Below are 26,529 nucleotides of genomic sequence, written 5' to 3'. Positions count from 1 at the left end.
AGTATGTAATGAGATGTCAACATAGAGAGGTTAAACCATCTTTAATTCACTTACAAATGCAATATTAAGAACTTAGATTTTAGATTTTAAAGTCAGGTGGAAAGAAAAGCACATATAAAAGAAAGTAAGCTGTATTTACTCAGTCTTTGCTGAGTTCAGCTAGACAAAAGGTGTTAGTACAGAAATAATCTATAAATGAGTCAATGCTTTAGTTATTCAAAGTTCAAAAAGCTATCAAGGCTTCTAATGAGTGTAACATTTGATGAATTTGATAAGCTGGTAAATAGTGTAAGATATTCAAAGTACTGTTTAGATAATGACACTGATAGTAAGGAGGTTAAGCATAACAGTCAAAATTCAAACAATATAAATACAAACAATTCAAGATTCTCCATATTATCTGAAATATATGATTTACTAGATATTGTGATTGATGGTTATGGTCATTTTCATTATGGTTGTAGCTGTGAATGTCCAGTTATGACAATAACTGATGTTAATGAGCTATGTGAAGAATTGTTTGATCTAGCCGAACGTAAGTGTATGAAAAAGTAATAAACATCAAGCTTCAAAGTTATAAGATACAAGCCAAAAGTAACAGGGCGGTGGCATAGGGATAAGGGTATGGTAGGGGGGTAGCTTGTTTGGAAGGAGGATCTTGCAAGTGATATGTCTGCATATTTGCTTTTTTAAGATATGTACTTGAACTAAAATGGTGGTCTTCATTCTAGTGGGAGAATTGGTTTAGGCAAGGAGGTTGTAAAATGGAGTCTTCTTGTGCAAAGCATGGGGGACTGTGCTTGGAAGGGATTCTACAATTGTTATGCCCATAATTTTTTTTTTCAAATAAATACTTGAACTAAAATGGCGGTTTTCTTATTGGTGGGAAAACTGCTCCAGCCAAGAGGTTACAAAATGGAGTTTTCCCGCGTGAAGTACAGGGTGATTTGGGCGGGGTTGGGAGCCCCCTTGGGAACACAAACTCCACCCCCAATTTAAATACTGCTCTGTGATTGGTGCTTAAAATCCGCAAGATACACTACTGTTATATTTTTCAAATGACAGGTAAATCATTAACTCTATCGGTGTTTTATAATATTCTATTTATTATCGCAGTAAGCTTTACCATTGTTTGTATCTCTAGTAACATTCTAGTCTTTAATAACATTCAATAATCTTCAATATTTTGATAGTCATAGTGTTCACTGTTCGCGGTGTTCTCTGATTGGAGATTTACTAATAAATATAATTTTAATCAATTTTTTGAGCAGACTTTTAATGGATTGCAGATCAAGAAAGAAATTGAGGCGTTCCCGGATGCTCCAATGAATATTGACAGAAGTGACTGTGAATTATCCTTAAAGGCTGAATTAGACTATGAGGATCAGTCAAACGTAAGTCAGTGAAACAATTTTGTGTAATATTATTCAAATAGACTTTTTCACTCATGGTACATAATTACCAACTTGGGCAAAATTCTCGCCAGTGAGTCCCCTGTTATCTCAGTCATCATTGAAGATATTGACTTAATTTTTTTAATGAAAGAGGAGGAAAAAAAGGTGTTGGTTCTATAAATTTTATCTCAAAAGACTAATATTAAATCATTTAGAAAACCAGTTTGAATTTCTGAAGTGAGACTCAACAATTAAGTATGAGGCTATGTTAACAATGAATTATGAGCTATGATGAATAATGTAAGATATTCAAAGTACTGTTTAGATAATGACACTGATAGTAAGGAGGTTAAGCATAACAATCAAAATTCAAACAATATAAATACAAACAATTCAAGATTCTCCATATTATCTGAAATAAATGATTTACTAGATATTGTGATTGATGGTTATGGTCATTTTCATTATGGTTGTAGCTGTGAATGTCCAGTTATGACAATAACTGATGTTAATGAGCTATGTGAAGAATTGTTTGATCTAGCCGAACGTAAGTGTATGAAAAAGTAATAACCATCAAGCTTCAAAGTTATAAGATACAAGCCAAAAGTAACAGGGCGGTGGCATAGGGATAAGGGTATGGTAGGGGGGTAGCTTGTTTGGAAAGAGGATCTTGCAAGTGATATGTCTGCATATTTGCTTTTTTAAGATATGTACTTGAACTAAAATGGTGGTCTTCATTCTAGTGGGAGAATTGGTTTAGGCAAGGAGGTTGTAAAATGGAGTCTTCTTGTGCAAAGCATGGGGGACTGCTTGGAAGGGATTCTACAATTGTTATGCCCATAATTTTTTTTTCAAATAAATACTTGAACTAAAATGGCGGTTTTCTTATTGGTGGGAAAACTGCTCCAGCCAAGGGGTTACAAAATGGAGTTTTCCCGCGTAAAGTACAGGGTGATTTGGGCGGGGTTGGGAGCCCCCTTGGGAACACAAACTCCACCCCCAATTTAAATACTGCTCTGTGATTGGTGCTTAAAATCCGCAAGATACACTACTGTTATATTTTTCAAATGACAGGTAAATCATTAACTCTATCGGTGTTTTATAATATTCTATTTATTATCGCAGTAAGCTTTACCATTGTTTGTATTTCTAGTAACATTCTAGTCTTTAATAACATTCAATAATCTTCAATATTTTGATAGTCATAGTGTTCACTGTTCGCGGTGTTCTCTGATTGGAGATTTACTAATAAATATAATTTTAATCAATTTTTTGAGCAGACTTTTAATGGATTGCAGATCAAGAAAGAAATTGAGGCGTTCCCGGATGCTCCAATGAATATTGACAGAAGTGACTGTGAATTATCCTTAAAGGCTGAATTAGACTATGAGGATCAGTCAAACGTAAGTCAGTGAAACAATTTTGTGTAATATTATTCAAATAGACTTTTTCACTCATGGTACATAATTACCAACTTGGGCAAAATTCTCGCCAGTGAGTCCCCTGTTATCTCAGTCATCATTGAAGATATTGACTTAATTTTTTTAATGAAAGAGGAGGAAAAAAAAGGTGTTGGTTCTATAAATTTTATCTCAAAAGACTAATATTAAATCATTTAGAAAACCAGTTTGAATTTCTGAAGTGAGACTCAACAATTAAGTATGAGGCTATGTTAACAATGAATTATGAGCTATGATGAATAATGAAGTTTTAATCAATTAAAACTTTTTAATGAAGAAAAATTAGTAATTTTTTCAATGACCTGGAATTGAAATGATCATCATTATTTGTATTTTTAATAATTTTTGGTAACTTCAAATTTGTTGAATTGTATGTTTTTCTAAGGACAATTCCAATTAAACCAGTCACAAGTCATTTACATATAAATATTGATTGAGATGATTGAATAGAACTAAACATTGAGATGGGATTCAAGAGTAAGAATTAAGGAGTTTTTTCTAAAGGTAGAGATGAGAAGACTTGGAGTATTTATGGAAAGAACTTTGAAGTTCAATACTAGGAGTTGGAAAGATTTTAACAAGGTAGAATTTGAATTTGAACTATGATGAATAATGAAGCCAAAGACCACAGAGAAGAAAGAGAAGAATTCCTTCTACTTTGTGCCAAAAACACAGCTAACTCTGAGATATGGCCTAATTAAATATTTCAAAATAAGTGATTGCTCAAATGGATGTATGCAACCTCTTTGAAAGTGAATCAAGAGTAACTGTGGGCAAGGATGGACATTGAAATACAATGTGATTTATTACTAATTGATGAATTGAATAAAAATAAAATTATTTAAGTTTTCATTAATTTAACATAAGAGTTTCTAAAGCAGACCCTGAAACACAACAGAAATTAGTAATTCTTTCAAATGACCTAGAATTGAAATGATCATCATTATTTGTATTTTTAATAATCTTTGGTAACTTCAAATTTGTTGAATTGTATGTTTTTATAAGGATGATTCCAATTTCAGTTGGACGACCTTTACCATGTCTCTGAATTCGCTTTTTTGTCATATTCATAATGATCGAATAGCTTGGATCTTCATCATCTGCTTTGTTGCCTTTCTGAGTACCGAGAAATCTTTTGTCACCATTTATTTCCATCTAACAATCTCTCACATCTTCATCTATTGCTGATTTTCTCCCTTTTTATTTTTTTTCTTTCGTTCGCCTTTTCTTTTAATCTATTAAGCGTTACATGGAAAGTTATAGTTTTCTTTCTCTTCAATATCTTTCTTCTCTGACCTTGCTTACTGATAGGATTTTTTTTTGGTATTATTATTATTATCATTCATATATATAAATAGATATATTATACTCATTATTATTTTATTATAGGCTACTTCTTGTACTGTTACTCATTCCCCACACACAGATCCGTCTATGTGGGGAAAATATTCACAAATTTGTTTTTAGATATGTTGTCTATGTAAATGTATCTTGTGCTTTGTATTGTGAATTGAAATTGAATAAATTGTGAATAATAAACTCGTAAAAAAAACTCGTAAATTAAACCAGTCACAAGTCATTTACATATAAATATTGAAAATCATTAATCCTTATCCCAAGGACTTGAAAAATATATTATAGAGTTGATGGAATGAGGTGGGTAGCATTTTATATAATTATATAAGGGAGCTGCTTATCCAGGAATTATAAAAATTCTATAAAATATTTTAACTTTTAAGAAGACTTAGAAAATATATCTAGAAAAATAAAATAAAAATTCACCTTCTCTTGTCCAACAAAAGCAAAATCAACCTAACCTTAACAAACCTAATCCACTCAACCTTATCTAACCTAACCCATCCTTATCTTATTCAACCTAACCTAACCAGGATGGTGTGAATACTAGCTTATTACAGTGAGTGACCTGTCACTCTAACTAAAAAGAGTGGTTTTTGTGGGGCTGCCATGGAGGAGCTGTCACTCTAACCCAAGATTTTCATGAGGTCTTTCACTCTATATCAAGATGTCCTTGGGGTCTGTCACTCTAGATTTAGATGGCAATGGAGACCTGTCACTCTAGATTAAAATGTCCATAGGGTCTATCACTCTATATTAAGATGGCCGTGGAGACCAATCACTCTAGATCAAGATGGTGGTGGAAGACGTGTCACTCTAGATGACAATGACCAAATTCTAAACACAAAACAGATGGTGTGATGATTAGCATGTGTGCTTTCCAATACAAGGTTTCCAGGTTTGTATATCAAGGTAAAAGGTGATTGATAGGGGTCCATCACACCATTAAGGATACATTTTTTATCTTTTGATGGAAAATCTTACATTGAATCCTCCCTCAGCATGAGACATTACAGCAAGTGAATGACAATTTTCCTTGGATTTGAGTATAATGATAATCATATAGGTAATCATTTTGCTATGCATCCAACATAAACATTCTCAACAACTCCCACTCCACCTCCTCCTGTCACATGACTCATTCAACATAGACATTCTCAACAACTCCCACTCCACCTCCTCCTGTCACATGACTCATTCAACATGGACATTTTCAACGACTCCCACTCCACCTCCTCCTGTCACATGACTCATTCAACATAGACATTCTCAACAACTCCCACTCCACCTCCTCCTGTCACATGACTCATTCAACATAGACATTCTCAACAACTCCCACTCCACCTCCTCCTGTCACATGACTCATTCAACATGGACATTATCAACAACTCCACTCCACCTCCTCCTGTCACATAATTCAACATAGACATTTTCAACAACTCCCACTACACCTCCTCCTGTCACATGACTCATTCAACATAGACATTTTCAACAACTCCCACTACACTCCTCCTGTCACATAATTCAACATAGACATCTCAACAACTCCCACTACACCTCCTCCTGTCACATGACTCATTCAACATGGACATTTTCAACGACTCCCACTCCACCTCCTCCTGTCACATGACTCATTCAACATAGACATTCTCAACAACTCCCACTCCACCTCCTCCTGTCACATGACTCATTCAACATAGACATTCTCAACAACTCCCACTCCACCTCCTCCTGTCACATAACTCATTCAACATAGACATTTTCAACAACTCCCACTACACCTCCTCCTGTCACATGACTCATTCAACATAGACATTCTCAACAACTCCCACTACACCTCCTCCTGTCACATGACTCATTCAACATGGACATTTTCAACGACTCCCACTCCACCTCCTCCTGTCACATGACTCATTCAACATAGACATTCTCAACAACTCCCACTCCACCTCCTCCTGTCACATGACTCATTCAACATAGACATTCTCAACAACTCCCACTCCACCTCCTCCTGTCACATGACTCATTCAACATGGACATTATCAACAACTCCACTCCACCTCCTCCTGTCACATAACTCATTCAACATAGACATTTTCAACAACTCCCACTACACCTCCTCCTGTCACATGACTCATTCAACATAGACATTCTCAACAACTCCCACTACACCTCCTCCTGTCACATGACTCATTCAACATAGACATTCTCAACAACTCCCACTACACCTCCTCCTGTCACATGACTCATTCAACATAGACATTCTCAACACTCCCACTCCACCTCCTCCTGTCACATGACTCATTCAACATAGACATCTCAACAACTCCCACTACACTCCTCCTGTCACATAATTCAACATAGACATTCTCAACACTCCCACTCCACCTCCTGTCACATGACTCATTCAACATAGACATTCTCACAACTCCCACTACACCTCCTCCTGTCACATGACTCATTCAACATGGACATTTTCAACGACTCCCACTCCACCTCCTCCTGTCACATGACTCATTCAACATAGACATTCTCAACAACTCCCACTCCACCTCCTCCTGTCACATGACTCATTCAACATAGACATTCTCAACAACTCCCACTCCACCTCCTCCTGTCACATGACTCATTCAACATGGACATTATCAACAACTCCCACTCCACCTCCTCCTGTCACATAACTCATTCAACATAGACATTTTCAACAACTCCCACTACACTCCTCCTGTCACATAATTCAACATAGACATTCTCAACACTCCCACTCCACCTCCTGTCACATGACTCATTCAACATAGACATTTTCAACGACTCCCACTCCACCTCCTCCTGTCACATGACTCATTCAACATGGACATTATCAACAACTCCCACTCCACCTCCTCCTGTCACATGACTCATTCAACATGGACATTATCAACAACTCCCACTCCTCCTCCTGTCACATGACACATCCAACATAGACATTTTCAACGACTCCCACTCCAACCTCCTCCTGTCACATGATTCATTCAACATGGACTTTTTCAATAACTCCCACTACACCTCCTCCTGTCACATGACACATCCAACATAGACATCTTCAACAATTTCCACTCCACCTCCTCATGTCACATGACTCATTCAACATAAACATTTTCAATGACTCCCACTCCACCTCCTTCTGTCACATGACTTAACCAACATAGACATTTTCAACGACTCCCACTCCACCTCCCTTTTTTTCTAATTTTTCATTTTTTTATTTGTTCATATTAAATTTTTTTTTTGACATTTGACCTTTTACTCTGACCTTTGACCTTGTCTCATAAGTGACAAAATTCTATCTACTCTAAGCTTTTTTCAATCAAAGCTTCAACTAACCTAAACCTTCCCTAGCCCTAAGCTTTCCCTAATTTAAACTTTCCCTAACTTGAGCTTTTCTAAGTTTTCACAAACTTAAGATTTTTTAAAATAAGTTTCTATAACCCAAGTTTTTTCCTAACGTTAGCTCTCCCGAACCTAAGATTTTCCTAACCTAAGCTTTCTCTTATTTAAGCTTTTCTTAACACAAGCTTTCCCTAACTTTAGCTAGCTTCTCCTAATCAATGCTTTAACTAACCTAAATTTTCTCAATGCAAGCTTTTCTTAACCCAAGTTTTTCCTAACCAAAGCTTTCCCTAACCTAAGCTTTTTCTAATCTAAGCTTCTTCTAACTTGAGCTTTTCCCAACCTAAGGTTTCCCCAACTTAAGCTTTTCGTAATGTAAGCTTTTCTGAATCTTAGCTTTTGGTAACTGGTACCATTTTAATTAATTGCAGGTGTCCACATGTGACCAGGCGACAGGTAGCCAATCACCAATCTCAGAGCACAATTCATTGTGTTCAAAATCAGATTCCAGGTTGACTAAGGCCATTGAAAAAGTAATGTGTGGTAAGTATAGTGATAACATTGTTGATGTATGTATGTAATTCATAATTCAACTTGTATTTGTTTTGTTCATTCAAATTTGCATTCGGTGTGTTCAAGTAGCCTTCAATTGCACCAATCACAGGGCCTGTCTCATAAACATTTAGAAGTCTCCTGAAATGGAAGCAGCTGACAGTAGGGTGTGCAAACACTGTTGTAACATTCACCCTATGAAATCAGTGGAAATGATAGGAACGTATTGTTGCCACTTATTCATTACCAATGTTTTCCATAGTAGTTAGCTGTGATGCAAGTTATCTAACCAGGTTAACTATCAAAACTAATATTTATATTTATATACTAATATTTTTCATTGCTAAAAATTATAGATTCTGAATTCAATAGATTTGATACGCCATGGAATATATTATCCATTATTAAATATATTTTCAAAATTGACAATGTGTATAGATTCTCACCTCAACAATATATATGCAATTTTTAGTTCTTGGATTTTACTTTGTATTCTCTCCTCCTCATTGTACTCTCTCTCATCCTTCTCCTCATCCTCTTCCACCTCTTATTCTTCCACTGCTTCTCTTCTTGCTTCTTCTCACCCACATCTTACTCCTCTCCCTTCTCCTTATTCTCCTCCTTTCCATGTACCGCCTCTTCCTCTCTCACCTCATCCTCTTCGCCCTCTACATCATCCTCCTCCACCTCCACCTCCTCTTCTGCCTCTCCTTGACCTTTTCCATTCTTCTTATGCTCTCTTTCCGGCCTTTTCTCTTGACTTACCTAAAATATCCTTATCTACTAAATTTACTTATAATCCAATTTACTAAATTCCCTTAATTTTGTCTTGACTCTGTTTACAACACTGGAGTGAATCTCATGTGCTTGTTTGTATTTCAGGTGGTAGAATAGCCAAAGTAGTATTAGTAAGGTTGGAGGATTCGTTTGAAGGCTGCAATCAACAGAAGTTATGTCCATACCAGGTAAGATGAGTGTATCTGTCTGAAAGTCATTTCCATTTGCTTATAAACTGTATTCAAGATTACTTGTAATTTCTTGTTGGCAAGTAGAATCTTGTCAACTGTTGTGCACCATATTTATTTTCACTGTAGGCTTGCAACAACTCTTTTAACTTTTGTGTCTTTTAATATGTTGTTTTTCCATTCTATATAGAATCTGTTACCAGTTTTTGAAGAATCTGTTTCAATTATTTCAACTCAAGTCTTTCATGTCTCAATAAGTCATCGTGAAAACATGTTTTCCACACAATATATATATTCTAATGTTATTCATTCAGGAGCAGTTGCTACCTGTGTTTGCAAGAATCTGTTGAAGGCACAAATGGATTGAATTTAGTTGTGTAGCTACTTGCTATTAAAAATATTAACACTTGTAATATTCTACAATATAAAGACTCTTTGAGCTTTTTATCCTTTGTAGGCATTATATTACAAATTGAATAAATTTGTTTTATTGTCAAGATTATTATCAATTGATCAATAAAAATGAAAAAAGGCCCACAATCATCCTCAGTAAATTAAGAATCCTTATGCGAAATTGGAGTTAACCAAAACTGGGTAACAGTATTGGAAAATCACCCTGTAGTTGAATGTAGGGTATTGGGTTTTTGCAATAGAGCATTTTGGGTGAATATATATATATATATATATAATATATATATATATATATATAATATGGCATTTTTTTATTTGTAAGTCCCTGTAATTTCGCACTGATTACAAGTGCACGTCCAAATTTAAAATGTACTGGATTGCCTGAGGGCGGGCTTGCCACAGTAGTCATTACTGTCACCCAGGTAGGCACGTCTGTCACATTCATAAGTTAGGTAAACGGAACACGTGACATCCTTTTTCAAAAGATTTATTCAAGAAGCAAACCGGCATAGAGACTGCCCAAAATACATAAATGAGACAAATAATCTTAATTACTAGAGCTTAAATACTATTCTAAGTCCTGTATCAGCACTATTTACCCAATAACAATGGGTACAACTTCTCCCTCCTCAAGTTTGGAGCTGTCCTCAGCGACCAAAAACTGATAAGACCCAAAATACAAAAACTGGTTAAAAACAATATAACATAATACTCAACCAAGTTATCAATACATACTAATACAAAAGTGTAAGAACAATTTTTACATTCCTTGCCCTATTACCATAGATAAGGAAAGTATTGCTTTCCGAAAAAAATTAAGGTGCCCCAATTTCTAAATTTCTATACGTTTCAAGGTCCTCTGAGTCCAAAAAAGTGGTTTTTGGGTATTGGTCTGTATGTGTGTGTGTGTGTGTGTGTGTGTGTGTGGTGTGTGTGTGTGTGTGTTTTTGAGTGTATGTGCGTCTGTGTACACGATATCTCATCTCCCAATTAACGGAATGACTTGAAATTTGGAACGTGAGGTCCTTACAGTATAAGGATCCGACACGAACAATTCAATCAAATTCAATTAAAGATGGCGGCTAAAATGACGAAAATGTTGAAAAAAACAGAGTTTTTGCGATTTTCTCGAAAACGGCTCCAACGATTTTGATTAAAGTTATACCTAAAATAGTCATCGATAAGCTCTATCAACTGCCACAAGTCCCATATCTGTAAAAATTTCAGGAGCTCCGCCCCATCCATGCAAAGTTTGATTTTAGATTCTCAATTATCAGGCTTCAGATACAATTTAAACAAAAAATTTCGAGTGGAAAAGATTGAGCATGAGAATCTCTACAATTAATGTTCAGTAACATTTTCACCTAAAATCAAAAATAAGCTCGAAATTCGAGAAAATGTGATTATCCAATTGCAAACTGTTAGCAACTGTTGATTCTATTAAATGATTCACTATGAAGAGATAGCAGACCTCGTGTGTCTCCAGCGTTATTGCCCTGTCACCAGCTGGCTCATAATCTTTGAATAGTAGACTTGAGATGCGCGGAAACACTAGCGTTAGGTGATAATTTTCATAACGGCAAGGAAAGTTGTGTGAGTGCGCCACACCAGATTTTTCAAGTAGGAGTTTCGGTTTGGTCGGCCTAAGTTACAAGCTATTTGTTTCTTATCAGGAATAATATCGGGGCACCGAGCTTTGCTCGTTATTTATTTATTGACTTTTGATAAACCAAACACAATTATTTAAAATGATTGGGGAAGTACTAACAGCACAGCCCAAAACTGTTTCTTTCCCGAATTTTTATTTATACACTATAAATAGTCCAGAAAGTAGGTTATATTCCATACACTTGAATTCAGGTTCAATTTTCTGTTCAACCATTTGAAAACAAAAAAATTATAATTTAGATTATATACAAACCAAATTAAATAACAAAATAACACGCACTAATAACTTGAAATCGTCAAAAATAATGATCAACTTTGAAAATTATAATATACTCTAGTTTAGGTTATCATGTTATGTCAACAAATCAGATTAAATTGTCTAGCTAGATAAAATTTCTCGCTGATCGATTATGATTATTACACAGCTGGAAATAATTCTGTCTCTCTCCCACACAGGCGCACGCATCTTCTGTTATCGAGAGACGACGAAATTATCATCTGTTTTCAAAGGATGAATTATCCTTTTAATGTCGTTCAGCGAGTTTTCCAAAGAATGAGACCTAGTGCAATCAAATCTTTATATCATAAACCTACTATGTTCCAAATTTCGTGAAAATCGTTAGAGCCATTTTCAAGATCCGTAAAACATAAATAACCAGATATAAAAATAATCAGATATAAAAATAACCAGATATAAAATAACCAGATATATACAGAAATTGCTCGCTTAATATTATAGGATTTCGATTACAGAGTTTCAATGAGATTTTACATTTGTAATAAATAACTACAATTATTATCAACAGCACAAGAAGTCCAATTGGGATGAAAATATAATGAAATAGGTAATTACTTTCAGCCGTAAAATCCTCTATAATTTCTAGTGGTTCTACATTTAGATTAGCTTTATGGATCAAGTCTAAAGATAGATTTGTATGCATAGGATTTTGGCAGGTTGTTGTGAGGGTAAGGATACAATGCTTTCCCAATAAACGTATGGTTCTAAAAAATTAAACAGCTTTTCTGATTCTTCAAGGTTCAATAATTGAGTTTTCCTCGGATAAATTGTAATGTTTTGATTTTGTTTACTTATAGTGCAAGTGGTACGGTAATATTGAACATTAAATATTTATTTATGACTTGAATGTATCTTATAAAAGGTTGAGCCTCACTTGTAACTAAAGATTTACTATCATGGAGGTCCTTATCGTCTAAAAGTTGACTTATACACTTATTAACTATTCTAGACATATTCTTACTATCATAATTATTTCTTATTAGTAAACAATCTCCTGCAAACAATGAGTTATCTTTTCGAATTATGAATGATGGATGTTCAAAAATTGTTTGCAATTCATTTCCTTTTACGACAGATAGGAGAAAAAATGTCTCATAGCCATGAGAATACAAAGGCAATTGTATAAAATACGTAATGAAATCATCTTTCACATATTATTATTATTATTATTAGCATATGGCTTTGAATGGTGGGGAGACTCAAGGGTAGTTCCACCTCGCCGTATATAGTCCAAAGTTCCCTAATGGGAAACTGTATACTAAGGTTATAGTGAGCACAATACTTTAAATTTACACTTTTCACTTCGGAAGAAAGTTCATTTTGATGTTCAAAAATCCAAACATATACAATAAAACAAAACACAAAACCACTAAGCCAAATTTATAAAATATTGAATTTAGAGTTGAACATGACAATGTGCAGACCCTAGCTGCCACAAAATTTCGGGTTCATCAGAAATAATGAGAGACAATTTAGCCGAATGAATTAATAAAGACAATTCGTTTCTAGACAGAATACTTGAATGGTTTATGTTTGGTCGACAAAATTCTAAGCTCACCATAATATCGTCTATTTTATTTTTTATGAGAGTCGATGTGTTGAATAAGAAAGAATGTTGTTGAGTTAGCTCTATTGAAGTGAATGAAGTGAATTGAATGGTAATCGAATTAAAATAATTTTTAGCTTGACATTTTTGGCATGAATGACATCAATCCCATTGTTAAATTTGTTTATGTGTTCGAAATCTAAGTGGTCTTGAAAACCGAGAAGTAGTCTGTTCTGATCAAAAATTTTCTGAAGGGTAGGTATTTTATTTCCGCGTTCAATAGGTATCTGATTATGTTTAACGTTCAATATTTTATTGTCGTCTACTATCTGAATTTGTTCATTTGAACTGTCTGCTGAATTAATTGTCACTAGGCTGTCGGTGTCATTATGAATTGGTAAATCATTGTTTTCAATTTCTTTAGTTGATTGATGAGTATCAGTATGATCGGCATTGTCTTCACAAAGAAGAATATTGTCATTTATTTCGAAAACAGAGCTACTAGCACCACAATCATTATTTTCCATATCATGGGGCTCAGAAGTAGTAGCATTAGCATCATTGTGATTATTGAATCGAGTTAAAGCATTCGTGATGTCATCAAGATAATCATTAGGATCATCTATCGGTGGTGGGTCATCGTTACTATTCAACTCAATCAAATCGTCTATGTTTACGTTGTCAAAGCCATGAAAGGGTAGGTCTTCGTCGCCGAAGCCTAAAAAGTCATTATCATCGTTGTCCATTAAATGGATGGGCTGCGAGGGTATGCGGGACAGTGCATCTGCCACGTGATTGGTTTTCCCCTGCACGTAATTAATCTAAGTCAAATTCACTTCTCCTTAATTTCTCCAATGAGTTGCAACTACTTAATGAATGGAGATAATTTACCTCTAAATTCAGATTGATCAGCCTCACCTAAGAATCTCAAGGGCGCAGTCTGGTCCAATCCTTTCCCCCCACCCCTAAATCAAGGAATAAAAGGACATTACAGTCGGCTAATCCGCTTATGCTTGGCTAAATGACAGTAATGATTTGAAACCTTCTATGGTGTGAAATATTGGAATATGGTGAATTCAGGCCATTGAGAAGAATCTATTAAATATGTTTCAATAATATCTGTTATTATAGGCTATATATTCAAATTCATTAGGGATTTGAATAGGTATGGCAAGTCCCAGTATAGTTCATGGAAATTAAATGAATACAGCACTGACAAAACGAATATTTTTTATAATATTAAAAGTAACTATCTGAGTAGTTTTGAATTAAGCTGCGTTTACACCAAAGTTATTAACAAAATGTTAATAGCTTAATCCTTATAGATTCTATTAGATTGAACATCTTATCATACACATGATGAACATATGTGTTTGTCAAGTTCCGTCCAATCTAATAGAATCTATAATGATAAAGTTATTAAAATTTTGTTAATAACTTTGGTGTAAACGCAGCTTAAGGTTCCTTTATGTTTCTAAGCCATTGTAAAGGCTTGTGGTCTGTTTGAATAAAAAATTTCGTCCGTAAAGATATGGCCTGAAATGTTTGCATAGGCTACTGTCACCTGGTCATATGGGACATATATATGGATCATATATTTATTTCATATTGATCAGGATTTTAGAGTTTTTTAATTAAAAGTTCAATGAACAGTATTTTGTCTTTGAACAATCTTTGTCATCGACATAAAGATTGTTTATTTCATTTGTTGTTAATATTAACGTAGCTTCTCTTTGTTTCTAATAACAAACGTGCCGCTTGGGCGACAGATAAAAATATGTACTTGAAATGGCTTTCATGTTTGGCATTGACTGAGCTTATATTAATGCCCAAAATTTAGCTTTTTGGGCAGAGCTCGTTCGTTAGGACTGTGAGTAAAGTCCGGCTGATCCAGTGAAGAAGGCTAGATTTCGTTTCGTTTTATAATACAGTTATTCTGTCACAGATCGGGCAGTTTAAAAATAATTGTACTATTAAGGGAGACGGGTTCTGAAACCTATTCATAGGTTCAGTTAATTTTTTTTTTAATAATAACCGTAAAGTCACGATTAAACCAGTGAATGCCAAAGGGGCAAGCCATATTCAAAAGTTAGGTGACTACTGGAGGCTTCTCCCACCGTTCCTCATCTTGCTTACAATACTCATACTATAGCAAGTAGCTCTTTTTCTATAGTCGATAAGTTAACCTCGCTCTTGATTAAGTTTTCGTGATGCATAGGCTATGAAACGAACACATCAATTTAGCAGCATTTATAAGAAGGATATGATGACTCCAACAATCTGATCTCTCTGAATTATCTATTTGTCACCGTCGGATAGGTTAGGTATACTCAAGAATTAACTATAAAAATAGTAATCATGATGTAAATTTAATATACAAACGTAAGAGAAAATAATATTTCAAAATACAAGAAAATTAGGTTATACAAATTCTACTATGCTGGATTCTACTATGATGATTAGATGTTGATGTATATTTTATTCGTAAATACCTTATTGTTATAAGTGGGAGGCCTCCTACACTTTTTTATATCGGACATTCACTTATCTTGCACAAAACACATGAAGCTCTTTAAGAATTCTATACTTGTGATGAATTTGTTCCTTTTTCAGTAGTTATTTTCGAACGGATTTGTTGACAATTTTCCATGGCCATATCAAAGATTGTGATTCCAAATTCAACTAGATACCATAATAAGATTCAACGAGATTCGATGAGATTCAACGATATTCAATGAGATGCAATGACCGCTGTACAGCGGATCTCGGATGTAATAAATTATAAATTTCCAGAAAAAAACTTAAAAAAGAAATTTAGATACTCAACAATTGACATTAAATTATGATGACTGAATTTTCCACCATGACTACTTTGCTTTAAATCAATTTACAAAAAGAATCATCTACATGGAAAAACTAAAAATAAAAAGAAATAAAAATAAAAATAGATATCACAACTTGTGATGTTAGAAAATCTTTGCTCTGAGCGACTACATCTTTAGCAGAAGCTAAATAAAAAGGACAAAAATTCAAGGGTTAATTAAACGATCCTTCTCCACGAAATGCTCGAGCAAAAAGAACAAAAGAGTTCAGACCAAACGAAAAAGGATTCAACAAAAAGTAGAAATTACGTAAGCAAAACGATATTATCTGAAAGACAAGAAGAGTAGAGAGAAAGCAATAGAAAAACTCCATGGCACTGACAAGGACAGAGCAAAGAGAAAGAAAGCACAGAATCAATAGAACAAGCCAGCGTTTGCAAGATTCTAGATAGTGAAAAACAACTGATAGAAGTAATCATGTTAGGAAACGTCTCAGCTATTGGGAGGTCATCACCATCAAACTTCTGGGACAATACACCCCCGACGTTGCTCGCGTCTGTGGTGACAAGAAACTGTTGCGAGAAGTCAGGTAATTGTAAGATGGGGCTGTTTTGTAACATTAGTTTCAAATTTTCAAAAGCCTCCCTGTAGTCCTTGCTATTGGGATTGATCTTTACATTTTTTCTCAAAACTGCAGTGAGTGGTTTTTAGCTATTTTAGGATAGTTTCAAATCATTTTGCGATAGTAACCGGACAGTCCAAGAAATTGTTTGATTTCTTTGGCGGTCTTAGGGATTGGAAAGTTTCTTATGGCTTCAACTTTGGAGGGGTTAGGCATCACACTATTTTCCGAAATAATGTGCCCTAAATACAACAACTCATGCTTGAAAAACTCAGTCTTATCAAGTTGAATTTTCAAATTGTGTTCTTTTAGTTTCGTAAATGCTGATTTCAAATGCTTTAAATGTTCCTCAAGGCTATCAGAGGAAATTATTTCATCATCCATGTAGACCAGTACATTGATCATTCTTTAAAAAATGATGTTCATGGCCCTCTGAAACGTAGGGGGTGCATTCTTTAACCCAAACGGCATACCATACGTAAAAACTCATAATGTCCGTGCTCTGTTGAGAAAGCTTTCTTAGGTACGGATTGCGGGTCCATTTGGATTTGATGAAAACCGGAGGCCAGATCAATGGTTGAAAAGTATGTAGCCCTGCCTATTTTGCCAAACAGATCTTCAATGTTGGGTAGGGGGAATTTATCGTCAATATTATTCAATTTACGGTAATCTAGAACCATACAGATTTTCCACTTGCCTGAAGCATCAGGTTTTTGGAACCACCCAAATAGGGCTGTTGTATGGCGAATTGGAGTGTTGGATAATTTTGTTTTTTAGTAGTTGGTCGATTTCAAGTTCAATGTCTTCACTGTGGGTATCTATAGTTTTTTGTGTAGACGGGAAGATCGTATTGATTGTATGTTATAGCAAATTTTTACTATTCAAGGGATCATTTTCTCGTTTTATTATTATTTCAGGGAACTGTTGAACTAGGCTAATTATTTCAAGTTTTTCTTCCTCGTTCATGTGACTTGTTTGTAATAGAGTTGGTATATCTTGAATTATATCTGCCAAGTTTTCAGAACAATTTGTCGTGAATTGATGTGGTTCTATAATTAGTTCTTCTACATCTTCTACATGGGCCTATTGTCAGAAGCTCATTTGAAAAAACAACACATTTACATTTATTATCAGAGATTTCCATAATACCTTTTTCAACAGTATACACATCTGTATTCACATCTTTAATTAATCCTGTTGCTACATTTGGGGCTGACTTAACCGGGATTGAGATTACGTTGTAGCCTGGTTGTAATGTAACACTTTTATTAACTAGCAAAAACAACAATTCTCCCATTCCATCCTTATATTCAAGTTCACATTCATATTAAATGCACTTAAAGTTTCATCTCCAAGAAGTATGTCATACTTGGTGGGGAAATCAAATATAAACATCTATAGCGAAGTTTACATTCATCTTAAACGCACTTAAACTTTCATCTCCAAGAAGTATGTCATACTTAGTGGGGAAATCAAATATATACATCTTTATTCTATGGGGTTGTGAAAATACATTTTCCGAGTTGAAAAAAAATATATTCGTTTCCTTCACTTTCTCCATTAGGAGTTTTTACAATAAAGTCTTCCTTGCATCGAGTGATCTCAGGAGAGACCAATGATGGATGCATATAGTTTTTAGCATATCCTGTGTCTACTAGCCATTTTCTTTTCTTTTGATCGAGAAAGTAAGGAAGAGATTTGTTTAAGATGTTCAAGTCAAGTTGCTTGGGGGGGTCCTCCGAAAACTGGGGGCCTGACCCTAAAAAATGGTTGGTGAGTTTGTTGAGTGATTCAGTCAAAGTGTTTATTTGACATTGCATAGATTCAATCGGGTTCTGATTGTAGCTATCTTGTGGTTCTTGCACTAAGTAGTTTACTCCATATGGTGATCTGTAAGTTTTCAATTGTTGTACAGGGTGTCTTGTTTGAGTGCGTATAGACACTGTGTTTGACCAACTTACTTGAGTGTAAGGTGCGAAATTACTGTTTTGCTGTTGAAAGTTTTGTTGTGGTAAACGTTGTTGTTGAGAGTTTGGACGATAGTTTTGTTTTTGGAAGCTTTGGTTTGAAAAATTTTGTTGAAAGTTTTGGGGGAAGTTTGTTTGTTGAACATTGTGTGGTGGAAATTGTTGTCTACTTTGAAAGGGTCTGTGTGTTTGTTCGAAAGAATTGTCGTGTGACCATTGTTTTTGAAAGTTAGGTTCGTAATTAGGATTTCTAAATGTTGTTGTGTTGTTGGAAAGTTTCCTACTATCTACCCTGTTCTTGTTTCAATAGTGGTTTTGTAGCGTAGTTGCTGTAAGACAATACTACAATCGTTTATCAACTTATTCCTAGCATCATCTAGGTCTTGTACTTGTAGTACTTGCAAATGTGACCCTAATGTTGGGTGAACTCCATGCACAAAAGTATTTACAAGTGTGGCTTTCAGTTCACAAATTAAATTTTCTAATAATAAACCTGTAACACCATCTAGCTTGTACTTAGTAATTAAATTTGTATGTTTTTCATTAAGTCTGTTAAAAAATTCAATAGGATGTTCCCTTAGATAGGATTTCATCACAGTCGACTCAGCAATGAGTTCAGGTACATATCTGTTATCAGCAAAATTTTGTTTCAGTGATTTTATCAAGTATTTTATTGAAGAACAACTGTTGTTGAATGCTACTGCTTCGGCTGGTCCTTCAAGTTTGCACATATCAGCTTTGAAAATAATCTAGTGATTGGCTACTTTTTCTTGAATGTTTTCAGCACAGTAGCCGATAGAAAGATCTTCGCAAGTAGATATAAATTGATGTAACTTGTGAGAAGTACCATCGTAATGAGGTATGTATCTCAAGAGTTCATGTGGAATAGGTTCAGTGATTGTTGCCATTTTTGAAATATCTGAAGTTGAAGATAAGACTGGATGCAGTTTTGAGGGTTTGATGAAGTTCTTTTGTTTGGTACTCACAACTGGTTTGGAGAGCGTACTTGGATCGTCCTGGTCCTCGTCCGTGGATGAATCCGTGTCGCTTGGTTCTCTGTTGGTTAGGGGCCGCCAGGTGTTGTTTCTCTGCCAGGATGGAAGGCTGTGCACTTGGTTCCAGAGTGATGAGGGTAGGCCGCAGATGAGGAGTTACACTCGCGTTTTTGATTTGAGACAGTTGGTCGCGAAAAAAAGTTAATTGAACTTTACCGAAACGTCTGCAGTCCCATTTGTTCGGGCGCCAGTCAAGTAAACGGAACATGTGACATCCTTTTTAAAAAGATTTATTGTTGAAACAAAGAGGCATAGCTACTGCCCAAAATACAGAAATGAGACAACGAATCTCAATTACTAGAGCTTATATACTATTAGTGCTGTATACCAAGTGCTGTATCAGCTACTACACAATAACAATGGGTATAACTATAGACAATGTGTTTCATTGTCTACAATGGAGCTCCACAATCACATCCTGGAGAGTCTACAAAGCCCCATTTGAAAAGAGATGCTTTGCATCTACCGTGCAATGTTCAGATTCGGTTTAATGCGACTCATGTGTATCGAGGAAGGTCAAATCCTGGTGGCCTGGTGCACTGTCTGAGAGCATCTGGGATTATAAGGGGTGCCTCCTCTCTCCATCAGACAAAAATTCTCTTGAGGCGCTCTGCCAGCTTTATTGTTGGCCTTCTGGATTTGAGGTTCCTCATGTTCAGGTCTGGAATATCCTCATGAATTGGAAGCTGCTGGCCGGAGAATATCCTGTTGTGCAATCGCAGGAGGGCCTGACATCTGACATCTGACATTGGGCGGTGGTATCCCACTAAGAACCGGTAGCCAGGGTACTGGTGTTGTTGTCAGGGCTCCAGTGATAATGCGCATTGTGTTGTTAAGTTGCACATCCAACAACTTAGTGTGATAACTATTCATCCAGGATGAAGCACAATACTCGGCAGCAGAATACACCAGACCAAGGCTTGAGCACCTCAGAGATGATGGAGATGAGCCCCATGTGATGCCACATAATTTTTGTATTAAATTATTCCTCGTCTTCACCTTGGCTACCATGTTTTCAATGTGTTAATTGAAGGAGAGTGTCCTATCAAGGGTAACACCAAAGGGTGGATAACACTTTTTATTCCTTCACATTGTATTCTCATCTTATGTCATAAATAAAATAGCTATGCACATACTATTATATGCACCTGTAGTAAGGTACACGTTATAATAGTAGTAATTGATTAACATTGATGTTGCTGTCCTTGTCTATTTGACAAAGCAGATGGTGCTATACTTTTTCAGCTCCACAATTTGCCAGAACGTTTTTACAATATAGAAGTATAATTATTTAACAAAACAATTGCAATATATATTTTTGGTAAATACCACTTTTTATTCCTACATTTCTCATTCTAAATCATAAAAAAGCTATTCACCTACTGTTATATGAATCATTCTACAAGACAGTCTGCTAGTCATCTAAAATTATCGCCCTCAAAAACCACTGTGAATAATGTAGTGTAAAATAATAAAAATAGTCCTGCCATTGATTGTGAATGTGTATGTGTTGCAGATGGCGACAGTCACTGTTAAAAAGGAGGAGGAGGAGGAGGATGATAGCAGCCAGCAACCAGCTGCAGTGGAAGATGATTGCAGCCAACAACATTATCTAATCCCTGGCTACAACATGATCTTCATCAAAGAGGATGCAGGTATTACTACCCGATTCTTGATTGACCAGGGTCTACACTCCTTGCTTGGGTGATTAGATTGTGGCCAGCTTTCTCACATAAAGTGGTTTGATGTCTGGAAGTGGAACTCCTGTGTAAATGCTACTCCTGAATGGGATGTCTGCCACATGTCAACCATGCACATGTACAGAACAAATGTGTAATGTGTTCAGACTATCCCATAAAATCGCATATATCACAATCTCATGAATTTCCTCTGATAAATTTAACTTCTATTATCACTGTCTCCATGTAACTACATGAAAATTCAATATCAGATCATTACAGAAAATATTCTCTTGACAAGAAATATATATTTTGATGAAATTGATCATTATTACTGAGAATTAAGAATCAATAGGATTACTAGGATTTAATAATAATAATTCTAAGAATCAAAAGGATTACTAGGATTTAATAATAATAATCCTAAGAATAAATAGGATTACTAGGATTTAATAATAATAATGCTAAGAATCAATAGGATTACTAGGAGTAGTAGTTGATCGTCATTTCAGATGGGACGCCTGGATACAATCAATTTGTTTTAAAACAAGATATAAATAATTATATATAATATATAATAACATATATCAATTATAATAATAATATATACACTTCAAAACAAATAAATTTTACAAATTGAGCCTTCTGAAATTGCCACAGCTTGCTAGAATGACCTCTTTTGCTTCTCAGTCTGTGCTTCAATATGGGATAAGAGTATGGGGTGGTGCAGCTGACCGTCATATCAATAAAATTTTCAGCATTCAAAAGCATAAAGGTTGCACTAGAATAACCAAGGCTATATCCGACTACAACGTTTTTTCAGGAATCAAAATATTCTATCAATCAAACAGCTCTACTTAAAAAACGTGGTATTCTATTTGAACAAAAATAAGAATCATTTCATCACCTATATCACACCTTACAAAACACGTCGAACCATATAAAACATATGGATGCTCATATGGATTTCGATAAGCACATTTAACACCTGTTATCAAAGTGCAATCAGATGATGGGCTTTTGTTTTCAGAACATGTTCAAGCTTCGAGAGTTGGGAGCCCATTTTGTACTTGTTCAAGTCTTTGATTCGAAGCCAGCTTGAGTATGCAGCGCCGGTCTGGAGTCCTTATCAGTTCACCTATGTAATAAAACTTGAGAGAATGCAAAAGAAATTTCTAAGATTCCTCTTCTTCAAAAAATTTGGGCATTCCTGTGAGAGGGGGTTTCCTACACGTCGATTAAGATCATTGTTCGAAGTTGATGCTCTTAAGCTCAGGAGAGAGTTATCATCTTTGATTCTTTTCCGTAAGATACTAACGAATGAGGTTTATTTATTTATTTATTTATTTATTCGTGGACAGAATCACAAATCATATAAATATGATTCGGAAGGAACAACAGGCTTGGCCCAAATCTATTCCATTCCCAAATTTTGATAAATTAATAAAAGTCCAAAAAATAGGTTATGTTTCTGCTGTAGAACGTCCAAGTTCAATTTTCGTCCAATAATATATACAAGCTAAACATTTTGAATTTATAGAAATTAAAACACCAAACTATATTTAAATATAACACTTATAATTATTACTTCATATTGAATTAATCAAGTTATTTTATAAAATTTTGAACCCAAAATACACACAACTTCTCTCACTAAGCACAGCTGAATAATATTGAGGTTGATTCTCCTTACCTCCTTGGAAGAGTTGGATTCGCCGTGCCTATTCTCAGGCGAATATGGCATTCCCTATTCGCAGTACAGAGGTGTAGGACAGTTAGTGCATATTTTCCCCCCTCAACCACATGCCAAGATTGTTGAACGGACTTGGCTGTGGGGTGGACGTGTTTTCTGATGGCCCATTAAGTTTCAAGCGCACAATAACGATGCTTCTGAGAGAGAAACAGAATAACTTAATTTTCAATCAGCAGCCATAGTTTTCGCAAATATTTATTTCATCATCATTTTTTCCATCATTATAAAAATATCACTCTTTTTACTTTAATTTCCCTTCATTTTCACATTCAAACTCATTTTATTCTTACTTACCCTTACCCCTTATTTCCAAAGTTCTTTACTGGCAGTTATCAATATCACCATCATCTTATCATTCACATGAGACTGCATGCTCTCTCATCATCTTTATTGATAACACCTCTCACTTCATATATTCATTTTCACCATCACTTTCACCATCAACTCTTTCAAGGAATGCTTTAGAAGTAGTTTTCTTCTAAGTATTATTTTTCTTTTCAAGCTTTAGTTTTAGTATATTTTTTTTTGTTTTGATTAAAGAGAATACTGTACTTATTGTTGTGTTAAGAAAACATATTTGGGTCGTTACCTGTTGTTTCCGATGTGATATTGTGAATAAATAAATAAATAAACATTTAGAACAGCTAATTCAATTGACACTAATTTGATGACTGAATTTGATTTGGTTTGTTGGATGCAGTTCCCCTACAGATGTGAAAAATTCTCTAATATGTTTCCCGAAAACTTTTCCTCAAACCTTCCTGTTCAGAAACTAAAAAAATCAATCTCCAATTGGATCAAATTGTAAACAGACGTTTTCGGCAATATAAGATGATAGCTTTGATTTTCTAATATCAATTTACTATTAATATAATTCTCCCCACTAATATATTTTTTCACATTATTGTTATAACTTTATATATGTTTGTAGTAGACACATTGTGCTTGTGCTACTTCACTGTATTTTTCTCTTCTCTTTCCAACTCACAATTTTGTGAGTCTTTGTTCTATTTTTATATGTTGTTTCATAATTTAGTTATTTTCTTGCTTATTTTTATCTTTATCTACATCTTACTATTATTACTACTCTTTTGTGATTATTTTTTCTTTTCTAAAAGCTTATGATCAGACAATAAATTTATTATAGTGCATATATGTGACTGTATGTATGTAATTGTACAAGGAACAAATAAATTTGAATTTGAAATAATATTGTATCAGAAATGCTGGGAGGATTCACTCTACTATAGGAGGTGATAACATAAAACTCACTTCCCAACTTAGATGTAACTATATAATATCCTGTTTTCATAATCATAAGTTGCATTATTGATGATTGCAGACGATCAAGAGGCTGAAGGAAGTGCAGTGAGGAGCGAACCAGAGATGTGGTCTTCAAACTGCAGCACATCTGGCCGAAACTATGCAAAAGAAGTGGGTGAACTGAATGAGCATTCAATCTCTCCAGTGGAAACGTGCACTGAGACATCAGTGGCTGGCAAAAAGACCAGGCTCTACAGCTGTGCTGACTGTAGCTATAAAACACCAAAGTTTAGACATTTGAAGAGACACATTAGAAAACACACTGGAGAAAACCCATTTAATTGCGAGTTTTGTGATTACAAAAGTGCTCAGTTAAGTAATTTGAAAGTACATATCAAAACACATACTGGAGAAAAACCATTCAGCTGCGAGTTTTGTGAATACAAAAGTGCTAGAGTAGATAGTTTGAAAAGACATATCAGAAAACATACAGCAGAAAAACCTTTCAGCTGCGAGTTTTGTGAATACAAAAGTGCTCAACTAGTTCATTTGAAAGCACATATCAGAATACATTCTGGAGAAAAACCATTCAGCTGCGAGTTTTGTGAATACAAAAGTGCTAGAGTAGATAGTTTGAAAAGACATATCAGAAAACATACAGCAGAAAAACCTTTCAGCTGCGAGTTTTGTAACTACAAAAGTGCTCACTCAGGTAATTTGAAAACTCATATCAGAACACATACTGGAGAAAAACCTTTCAGCTGCGAGTTTTGTGATTACAAAAGTGCTCAGTTAGATAGTTTGAAAGTACATATCAAAACACATACTGGAGAAAAACCATTCATCTGCGAGTTTTGTGATTACAAAAGTGCTCGGTTAGGTAGTTTGAAAATACATATCAAAACACATACTGGAGAAAAACCTTTCAGCTGCGAGTTCTGTGATTACAAAAGTGCTCATTCAGCTGATTTGAAAGCACATATCAGAACACATACTGGAGAAAAACCTTTCAGCTGTGAGTTTTGTAACTACAAAAGTGCTCAGTTAGGTAATTTGAAAGTACATATCAGAACACATACTGGAGAAAAACCTTTCAGCTGCAAGTTTTGTGAATACAAAAGTGCCAGTTCAGGTGGTTTGAAAGCACATACCAGAACACATACAGGAGAAACAACTCCTAGCTAAGCATTTTTAGGGCCGGTTTCCGAGCTCGGGATTTAGATAAATTGTATACTTCAAACATCAGGAGTCAGAAAATTGGCTTTCCAAAACGGGACGTAGTCGTAGTTTAAATGATAATCTTTATTTTCTCATTTCTAGAATTGGAAACTTGTCGAAATGAGACATTCCTGAATAACTCAAAATAACTGAAACTTTACACTATTCCTATTAATTTTATTTTGTGTTCAATTTTCTAGTTTTTAAATTAATTTAAGTTAATTGAAACATGGACTAATACTACGCCCAGTTTCAGAAAGCCAATTTTCTGACTCCAGCTGTTTGAAGTCTAGAACTAGCTAAATACCGAGCTCAGAAACTGTCACTTACAATGGCTAGTCTTGTATAGAATAGTTATGTCCATAAGTCACATACTTTTCGAGATATTGCAAAAACTTGAAAAAATTGTACCTTCAAAGTTTTAACCACTCCCACCCCCCTTAGAACAGCGGTTAGGAGTGGGGACTTTCGAAATGTTTACCAACTCACTACCCTAAACAGAGCTTTGGGGTCGAAAGTAGTCTTCCAGACATTTCCACTGCACCCTATTTTGAGCATTTATTGCCTAGACTATAAATGCTTGGGAATGAAACAAAAAACAAATATGTAAGAATCTTAAAATATTATATTCGCATCATTCATGACACTAAATCTATATCAATAGTTTATAAAAAGTTTTGTTTAATGTACAGTAATATGACACTATCATTAAATTATGTTCTTATCATTTTAATTGATGTTTAGTTCAATTCTACAACTATTAGGTCTATGTATAATATTTACACTTATCAAAAAATTTTCCAAATTAGCATATATTGAAAAACCCCATTAAATCTATTTATATAAAAATTAATGTGTGTGTTTTTTTCTTCCCTATACACTTAAAAACTACTTGACAGAATGGCATGAAACTTATATTGGGAATATGTTGTGTGAGTATTGGGGATGGTTTCTGACCAGGAATTTTAATGGGGGGGGCTAATAATAATATTATTTATTATTCCATTTACAAACCTATGTTATCGAAATTGTCGGCCGCGCGGCTTCCAAAGAATGGAAAGATGATGATGATTCAAGATCATGTTGTGATTTAGCATCTAAAGTTAACAGCTGTAATGAACAGATAAATTC

General features: G+C 34.9%; 1 protein-coding gene across 6 annotated transcripts in view; it reads left to right on the top strand.

Annotated features, from left to right (window-relative positions):
* LOC111058466 (gastrula zinc finger protein XlCGF57.1-like) overlaps positions 1-26,251 on the top strand; it is a 110,565-nt gene extending 84,314 nt beyond the window's left edge. For 2 of the 6 annotated variants that reach the window (XM_039436151.1, XM_039436154.1), the window contains exons 2-6: positions 1,290-1,394; positions 8,011-8,122; positions 9,014-9,096; positions 21,002-21,140; positions 24,260-26,251. In XM_039436151.1, the coding sequence (XP_039292085.1) occupies positions 1,290-1,394; positions 8,011-8,122; positions 9,014-9,096; positions 21,002-21,140; positions 24,260-25,365 (1,545 nt within the window). In that variant the 3' untranslated portion in view covers positions 25,366-26,251. Of the gene's footprint in view, positions 1-1,268; positions 1,395-2,063; positions 2,798-8,010; positions 8,123-9,013; positions 9,097-21,001; positions 21,141-24,259 lie in introns of those variants that run through there. The other 4 variants (XM_039436153.1, XM_039436152.1, XM_039436155.1 and 1 more) reach the window with 4 other exon arrangements.
* The last annotated feature ends 278 nt before the right edge of the window (positions 26,252-26,529 follow it).

Source organism: Nilaparvata lugens, chromosome 10 (assembly GCF_014356525.2).
Source record: "Nilaparvata lugens isolate BPH chromosome 10, ASM1435652v1, whole genome shotgun sequence".
In the NCBI taxonomy this organism is placed as follows: Eukaryota; Metazoa; Arthropoda; class Insecta; order Hemiptera; family Delphacidae; genus Nilaparvata; species Nilaparvata lugens.
This window is presented reverse-complemented; position numbering and strand designations above follow the sequence as displayed.